Source organism: Egretta garzetta, unplaced genomic scaffold, assembly GCF_000687185.1.
Source record: "Egretta garzetta isolate BGI_Z169 unplaced genomic scaffold, ASM68718v1 scaffold50, whole genome shotgun sequence".
Classification (NCBI taxonomy): domain Eukaryota; kingdom Metazoa; phylum Chordata; class Aves; order Pelecaniformes; family Ardeidae; genus Egretta; species Egretta garzetta.
The window spans coordinates 2,616,147-2,625,665 of NW_009258613.1; the positions used below are offsets into that span (position 1 = coordinate 2,616,147).

The following is a 9,519-nucleotide window of genomic DNA, read 5'->3' on the forward strand; positions in this document are numbered from 1 at the left end:
TGGGAATATTTAACAATGTTTTGGGTGGTTTCTTCCTTTAAGTTCTCAGTTGAGTTACATTAATATTTCTGAGTTTAGCTCATTTTGTGCACAAGGTATATTTAGGGATAACTGAAAAATAAAACAATGAGATTTGTTTCCAGATATGATGATGACACAGATCAGATTCATTTTCTAACTTCTGTTGTGTAGGAGATGCTGAAAAGCCCACAGCTAGTGACACCACTTGAAAACATCCAGTGACAGATACAAAATTTTCCCCACAAGCACAGGCTCTAGCCCAGCTTCCGCTAAGTAGAAACTAATCTTGGTGATAAATATCACAGACACAGAATAGTTTGGATTGGAAGGGACCTTAAATATCATCTAGTCCAAGCACCCTGCATGGGCAGGAACATCTTTCACTAGATCAGATTGCTCAAAGCCCCATCGAACCTGACCTTGAACACTTCCAATGATGGGGCATCCACAGCTTCTTAGTGCCAATATTCTTACCTTTATACTGGCAACGATGTGCCTTGAACTAGTGACGACTGGTTGAACAGCTGTACCATCATCCACTATATCCAAACTCACTTCATTATACCAGTCAGCTTCACTAATTAAAAATCTAAGACAGCAAAACCAGTGAAGACAACTTACCAGTTTTCATGTCACTGCAGCACAATTTTACCTATTTCTTACTCCAGCAGCAGATAAACATATTAGCATTAATGGGGTAAAGTTTGGTTAAAGCTCAGAAACCAGCGAACCCATAGCCAGTCCCACAGCTCCCAAAGATACCATTGTACAAGATTCCCAAGTTGCACATGCAACTTCTGCTAGCGTTAAAGCCACGTAGTGCTAGCAAGGGGTTGCACAGAACACAAGTAGAAGAGTCTTCCTACATTGCAAATGCTTCTGCTTAAAGACAAGTAGTGCTGTTGCGCTCTACTTTTTAGCAAGTCATAGCATGTTATCAATCCTTTTTCCCCCGAGCTGATCCTTCTTGTCCACATTAGCAGTCGGCTAAGTACTGCTTTAAAGGCAAAGGGAACGATCTTAATTTAAGAAAGACAAGCCTATTCTGTACCTGTGCACTTGCAATCCCCTCCTTACACTTTTTTCAAAGTCCAGTGGAAATATAGTACTTTGAGCGCAAGTATTGCCTACTGAATACTACCCAACAAAATCTTTTTTTTTCCAGCATACAAATATACAGTTCCCTAGAAACAGTATATCACAACATTTTTAATTAATTTATTGAAGATACTTGTAATCTGAAAAACCCATTACACTATAAAGCGCTATTTTCATTTAACAAAAACTAACCTAAAAAGCTTGTATGCGAAAGATGTAACTAAATACAATCGAAACAGCCCAAAACAGAACACGAGTCTTTATTTTCTAGTACAATCAAAAAAAAAAAAAAAAAAAAAAAAAAGACAGCAAAGAGTTGAGGTAAGGCATTTCAAAAGGAAGCAAACTGAAGAGACATTAGGAAAAACTTCTTCACCGAAAGGGTTGTCAGGCTCTGGAATGGGCTGCTCAGGGAGGTGGTAGAGTCCCCATCCCTGGAGGTATTTAAAAGAATGATAGATGAGGTGCTTAGGGGCATGGTTTAGTGGTGGGATGGCAGGGTTAGGTTAAAGGTTGGACTCTATGATCTCAAAGGTCTTTTCCAACCAAAGTGATTCTATGATTCTATGGCGTGCAAACAGCATAAACACAAATGCACTACATAGACATGCTAGCAGACATAAATTTATTAGAAAGAAATGTGACAACTTATATCGGGGAAAAAAAGCACAAAAGCCTCTGGAGAATTGCTCCTCCCCCACCACATCTGACTCTAAATGGCACTAACAGGAGAGCCCTTCACTTGCCATACCACAAAATATTTCCCTCCAGTGTTAACTCTCCTCCTTCTGTTGAAACCACAAAACATTTTACAGCATGCTCTGTATTTCGTCTGTTATCCCGGGAACTCCCAGGTACTACCTACTCAGGGAGGCACTAGATCAGGACTCGTGAGTTACAATTATTACCACCTTCTCAGACAGCAAAATTCTTCAAATATTATACACAGCTTCTATGAAAATGATGGAAGCTCGAAAGTGACACTCGGGGATAAATGAAGGACTCCCTCCCTCAGGCATCGCCAGCCTCGCAGCGGTGTTGCAATTACACAGTGTGCTTACCCCTCCTAGCTCTATAAATTGCAATCCGCATTGTTATTTGACAATAGCTGGTATCAGCAAGCAGCAGGCCAAGCTGTTTCAAAATGTTACTACTACTATTACAAATCTTTTCTTCTCTAAAAAATTGCATCATTGGCAGGAGGGAGGGGGCATGGTCCCTTACTTGAGAACAGAAACAACCCAGGCTCCTCCTCCTCCCATCCCCTGAAGAAATAGTTAAATGCATACTTCGATGCATGACTGCAATATTCCATTTCAGAATTATTCAGTTCAGAGATAAAAAGCAGGTATATTAATGCATTAAAATTGGTTTATGTAAAAAAAGTTACAATTGAATTATGTCTGTTTGTTCCAAGCTGGGGATTTCAAGAGTTTCATTAGGTTTAACAAAAAAACCCCACAAAACCAAAAAAACCACAAACACAAACTGAATTCCATTACAACATAGACCTTGAAGACCACGACAGCATTCCAGGGCACTGCTTAGAGCTCAGCTTCACTTTGTTACCGGAGAGCGCTATGATGACAGGCTCGGGAAGACTCAACCTTACCTGATGCTAAACCCATAACTACCACCACTTACTACAAAATTCAGAACTATACTCTGATGACCAGCTAGAAGAGTCTACCTATCTATTCTTTCTTACAGTGTATAATGTAGACTGACACTATAGGATAATAACAGGAGGCAGAATAGCAACAGATCTAGAAACACTCTAGAATATAAGCACACATTTGTTTTGTTTTTAAGGTAAAAGTTATAAATGGAAATGAAGTTTTACAATACAAAACAGGAGTTGTGTTTCTAATCATTATGATTAGATTTTGCCTAGGGATGATTTACAAAATGCACAAGAAGGGTTTTGAGTCTGCCCTTACAAAAGGAAGAAGAAAAATAAAATCACAAGAGCATAATTTAGATGTCAACCATTAGAGTTAATTTTGAATTTCAATGTTATGTTCTTTGACACAAACGTATCCTCTGAGCATATTTAATTTAGTGGGGGAAAGTAGAGAAAAGGAAACACAGTAATTGGAATAGTCAATTCTAATATTTTAATAAAAGCCTCATTTAAACCTCCCTCATTTCATTTGATCAACATGCAAAAATAGTTTTCTAATGTACATTTATGCTTAGATGCACATCTCATCTTCACTGTGGTACAGAACTCTAAAAGCAATATAGGCCAAAAAACCCCCAACCCATAACTATGTGTGTAATACATATTATGTAATGATATATATGCTTTAATTAATGGAATAATTCTATATAAAACTTAAGACCAGAGTGAGATTTGCTTTCTCAATATAGAAGTAAAATACAGTGAAATGAGAACAGCTACCCAACCTTAAACAAAGACCTATAATCTAATTAGATTCTCTAGGGTTTATTTTGAGGATGCTGGCACACATGACCATTGGCAAACTGGTTAAGTTCAGAAAGGAATTTCTGCCTTATGTACAAATGCATAAGCTATAGCAAACAACCAAGGATAAAAGAACAGGATATACTAACAACACTGAAATCCTATAGTGTAAAGGTAACCTTAATTTGCACAAACTGTATGTATGACCTGACAAAGCCGCCGGGACAGCACAGAAGCTACCATTTTCCCTTCCAGAGGAAGGGCACTTTAAACACAGTGATGATTTTAAAGATATTGTTTTAAAACCACAATGAAACTTAAAAGAATTTAGCAGTAATTTCCACTGAGTTAGGAAACAGTATGAGTGCTTTGCAAGCAAACTGCTACTTACTTCATGGCATTTTTTAACATAGTATTGTGTTTGGTAAAAATAGTCCTACACTATTTCTCTTTTAAGACTGTATTAGAGAACAGATGCCCTTAGAGAACATCCTATAAATTTCCTCAACAATATTAAGCTTCAGACATAATTTACAGCCAAAAGCCTGAACGTAACTAAATTACACTAGCAACAACTTTCTTTAAAATATTCACTGTCAGATATAAAAATAGCTGCACTGCATTCCATTTAGAAAATGCAACCGATTTGTCTGATCACAGATCTAACTGAATATGGTTACTATAAATAATGCCACATTTATAACACGAGTATACAGCTGTGCCACTAGCTGAACAAATAACTGTTTTGTTAGGGAGAACACAACTGCCAAAAAAAAAAAATTCCCAATTTTATGACACTTTTCAATTACATTTTTTAATCATTTGGGAGACACTGTGAAGCAGCTCGTACAAATCAGCAAAAAACAGAAGAGTTTTCAGGAAAGGAAGAATCAGGAATAAGCTGGGACAGAGGTGACTGTTTGAGGGACCTGGGCCTTCTGAAGCATTCAAATTCCACAGACAATAAAGCAAAAATTAGTCAAAGGTAACAACTTCCCCATATATGCAGCACCTGAGTAGAAGGTTCCAGTCCAGTGGAGGTAGAAAAGACCATCCACGCACAGTCATCCTTCTCTTCCACAAGCTAGGGCTAAAAGACTTTTGCTAGCACTTGTGCTAGACTCCCAGGCATACAGCCACACTGATTATCAAATAATTGTGCCTCAAACTCTGCTCTATAAAATATTATTTCAGTGCATTTTTGTCAGATAAAACATCGGCTTTCTACATAACTCACATATAGTGTATCATAGACATAAGGGACCTTAAACACAGCAATAAGTATTAACGACTTAGAAATCAATATTCTTGCTCTGCCAACGGAAACAGCAGTTTATTCAGTAACAGCCATATTCTAGCAGCAGCTATTGACTTTTAGTTTATTTTGCTTGGAGAAAAAAAAAAAAAAAAAACCACAAACAAAAAACCAAAACCAACCAACAAACCTTCAGAATGCTCACAGCTTATCATTCCCTTGTGATACTGAATATTGTATGGAAAGTAGGTTTTCAGTCTGTTTACTCTTGTCTCCCCTGCTGGAAGAGGCATTCCTACGTCCGTTCTTCAGATAACTACTGCTTATTTAAGGGGATTTAAAACACACGGGTCCCTGGACCTTGTTTGTCTGCAAGAAGCAGCAAGGAAGGTGAAAGTAGAATCAGCTTCAGTAAATCATTAAATAGCAATTCCCCACAGGATTAGCTAGAATATAAATTAAAGCACTCAGGGCAAAACAAAGTTTGGAAACAACACTTTTGCGCACAAGAAGAATCAGAGAACACTGTTGATAGGGAAAATATTGTTGGGTTTGGGGGTATTTTGTGGGGTATGGGTTCCCCCCCCCCCAACATCAGTCTTATAGCTGAAGACGAGATAATCACTTGCAAAGAGTACAGGTTGGCAATGTTCTTCTCTAATATAAGGAATATAATTTATGATTCAGGATCAAGAAAGGAATTTGGGAGAGCTAATGAAAACCAAGACTGCTACCAAAGAGTAACGAGAGTGCATGGACAAAGCTGATCATTACCATGTAGCTTTTCATTCTTGTATAATATGTAACTAGAAAATATAGGTTACACTTAAACACAGGACAAAGCAATGGCATAGTTTAAAACCCACCCAAAAGCGCAGTAATTACATAATAAAGTATATTTAATCAGAAACCAAGTTATTCCTATTTAGGTACAGTGATTTTTTTCTTTTAACTGCACCATCTCCCCCACCAAGCACAAAATGAAGACTAAAACTGAAATCATTAATTTAAGGCATTTATCTTTAAGTCACCTTGGTTCTCAAAAACAGTTTATTCATTCCAGCTCATTCTAAAAATTATATTAGCTAATGCTAATGGATGCAGTTAGTGCTTAAATAAAATTAACATATCAACATCTGTCTCAAAGCTACTCAAGAAGCTCACACGATGAACGATTTTATATAAAAACTAGACAGACTGAGGTACTAGAACAATAGCAGATTAATAGGCTGCGGTATTTTAAAATTAAATAGTGGCACAGTAGCTCTCAAAAAGTTGCAAAGCGGCAGCTATGAACAGAACATAAACTTCTAAACTAATGCAAGGGCGTACTCTCTTGACAAACACCCTTAGATGATACAGGGCACCACACAATGTTATCACCAATAAATGCAGTGCCTTTTCATGGACACTTTTACTTAGCCAGAAAGATTCTTGCTTAATATTTAAATGTCTGCAGCTCCTTCATTGTATTTTTAAATTAAAACTTAAAACCTCCAAATGCAATTTCTTTCAGCGGAAGAATATGAGTGAAGATGGATTTTTTTTCCTTTTCCTTAGGAAATAACTGTTTCACTGTTTCAGATGTCTCCAAAATACAACAGATGTCTTATAATATACGCTAAATGTATGCATATCGTTAAAGATCCTCTTTGCAAGACAGAACCAATGTATAGAAAAATAGTGAGTAACATCACGAAAATTTGGGCAGGAAAGATGAAATGGTTAAGCAAATTAAGGTTAAAATCAAGAGCGTTCCACATTCCAGCTGGTATATTATGACCAGAAGCAACAGGCCGACAGGCATGCCGGAAGGTTTTTCTGGAAAGCTGGAGTGCTCAGTTGCCCCACAGGACCTGAAAGATGGTTTTCCTGTTTCCCTCTGCCAACCGCTCATTCCCACTACTTCCTTTGTACCAGCACACTAGTGCTCAGAAACCCACAAAGTCAAGAAACTAGATTAGATGAGAACTGCCCTTTTCGTTGCATTATGGCCACCACGAAGGAGGGCAGCTACACACACGGTGGCTCTACCCCTTTCAGAGGATGCACAAATTTACACCGGATTAAAACTGCCATGCGACCCTAACCTGGGAAGACAGATGATATTCAATATTTCAACTACATTGAGATCTGTTCCACCCCAGCTGTATCCCTTGCGCAATCCACCTACCTTTGAACTGTGAAGATACATTTTGAGACCGTAAAACTTGCATCCTTAGAAACCAACTCTGTGAAAAAGCAGCAGTATTCATGCATGTAGGAGTTAAATTCAATTTTCTGCTTCGCCAGAAGAGGTGACTCAGGCTACAGAGCTCCTTTTTTAATCTCACATTCTTTCTCTTGATTTTAAAATGGTTATATCCTTCAGAAACTCAGTCAACTATTTAACCTACAGTAACTAGACTGGAATTCTTTATGTCTGTTCTCATGATCTGCACAAGTGCGTAAACCATTGCTCAAGTAAGGACTAAAGTTTTACACTTGCAGCTATAGAGAGTTACTGCACTTGACAACACCAATCAAGCAAAATCTGAAAAGCACTTTATGCAACTTTCAGTGTTATATTAACTCTGTAGTAACCTAGTTTAAAAACATCCTGATACTTTTACAGGACCATTTATCCCCTACTCCACACATCACTCCAGGCAAGCAGCACTTCCTCTCTCTCTCAGCAAGAAGCATGCTGAGAAGGCATTATTTAGTAAAGGTGAATTTAGTTCCAAAGGCCAGAAGCTAGCCTTGACGGAGAACCGAAGAAAACACTAAGTGGTGCAACACAAGTTGAAGGAAGTTTTCAGTAGCTTTTCCAGAAATACTTTACTTTCAATTTCCTTTCACAGAGCAGCCCCCTCAGAAGTCCCACCCACTCCTCTTTATGCCCTGAGACAATCAGTGCAACCCTTCAGATCTCTGCCAAGCAGCTACAGCAGGAACAAGCAGCATCTCTGGAGATGAGCACACGGCAAGACAGAGGCCAAGCACCCTGCCTGACCTCACAGGCCTATAAAAATCCCAAATGGCAGAGAGGGGTGGGTATCCAACGGCTGAACACAGTCTATTCTGACACAAGGGGGAGAGGACTTCAAACAAACCAGCAGGTAGTAAATTCAAAATAAGAAATAAAAAATGGAAAAGCGTAGTGCTTTGCACCACATATGGTAAGCTGTGGAACTCCTTATGGATCCTAAAATTTTATATACTTAAGTCATGGAAGAGAAGATCAACATGGTCATTAAATATAAGTTTAACACCTTTGTTCTGCAATACCTTGAGCTGCAAGTTACTGGAGACGAGGAAACCATACTGAAGAAGGTATCCCTACATCTTGGCCCTTCTCCCACACCTCTCTCTTGCCATCCTGCTGTTGGCAACGTCAGAAAAGATCTTAGGCTTTTATCAACTTCTGGACTACCCCAGCACAGCTGTTCTTCCACCCGCTAATGGTATTTCTGTTATGTAAGCTGCAATGAGAAGGAATTCACCAGTAGATAACCATATATGCACAATACCAAGCAACAGACAAACCTCAGAAAAAAAAAAGAAAAAAAAAAAAAAAAAAGAAAAAAACCACCAAAAAGCCCTGTAGCAAATTAGGACAGCTTTTCTTCTTCCTTCATCTAGCTTTTGTTTTCTTCAGATCTGCGTATCAGCTCTCATTGCAAAACCCCAAAAAGCTATTTGCATATAAAAGGGGGAAGATTTTCTGAAAGGTTTAGCAAAAATTAAGTAGTAGGTATTAACTGAACAATTATGTTCACTGGACCTATGAAACATTTTACACATTTTTGTTTTTAAATGTACATAGCCCTTAGATATTAGTCCACATTTCACAAATTATATTGATGTGCTCTAGCAAAATCAAGTTATTAAAATTAAAACAAAAAAACCAATCCGTTCAAATTTCTACTGTGCCTTTTACAGTAGGTCTTAAACTCAAAAGAGAACGAAAGCCAATTGTTTCATGCATAGATTGGAGAATGTTTGTTTTTACAGTCATAGAAAATCTGTGATTTATTGCCAGTCTTAATGTGGACAGTTGTTTGATATCGTATCTTTTGCCCTACACCCACCAAGACTGAAAGTCAATTAACTTCTTTATATTATTCCGGAGCATCCAGTCTTTATGCAGTGAATGGAAACTTACTGAACTAATGCATCTAATTGAAACACTAAAAATGTAAAGTCTTTTCAGAAAGCCATTTTGTTTTAATAAAATCCATAATCCTTTACAGAAAAAATGAACTGTTATTAAGCTAGTTCCTAGCCTTCTATAAGAGTAACATTTTTAATAGAGATTTTCTTTATACATAAATCTTTGTGCATCAGACACTGAAGAAACCCACCATGCTGAGTTCAGCCCTTTTCCGATCTCCTTACCAATGAGCATAACAAACTACGCTGCATTTGAGAAGTATCTACTTTTACACAGAATATTTTGACCAAAAAGCCAACCCCAAAAAACCCTAAATGTATTGGTGAACATCTACCAGGCAAACCACAACAAAATTCCAGTTTACATGATCACAGCTTTGGATTAAATTGAGGGTAAGGAAAATAGAAACAGTAAAAGACGTGGTAGCAATGCTGCCTTTAAGTCAGAAAGTCTTGGTTCAGTCACAACAGCTTTTATGGAACTCCAGCTCAGAATGTCACTGTTCACAAACTGGTGGAACAGCATACCAAGACAAACACCACTGCACTCTGTTTCTACACT

At 37.9% G+C, this 9,519-nt stretch overlaps 1 protein-coding gene across 1 annotated transcript in view; it reads right to left on the minus strand.

Moving 5' to 3' along the window:
- The window catches only part of ASAP1 (ArfGAP with SH3 domain, ankyrin repeat and PH domain 1), a 101,819-nt gene that overhangs the window by 83,291 nt on the left and 9,009 nt on the right, over positions 1-9,519 (minus strand). The window contains exon 2 of the mRNA XM_035903434.1: positions 496-610. Within this exon, the coding sequence (XP_035759327.1) occupies positions 496-610 (115 nt within the window). The remainder of the gene's footprint in view (positions 1-495; positions 611-9,519) is intronic.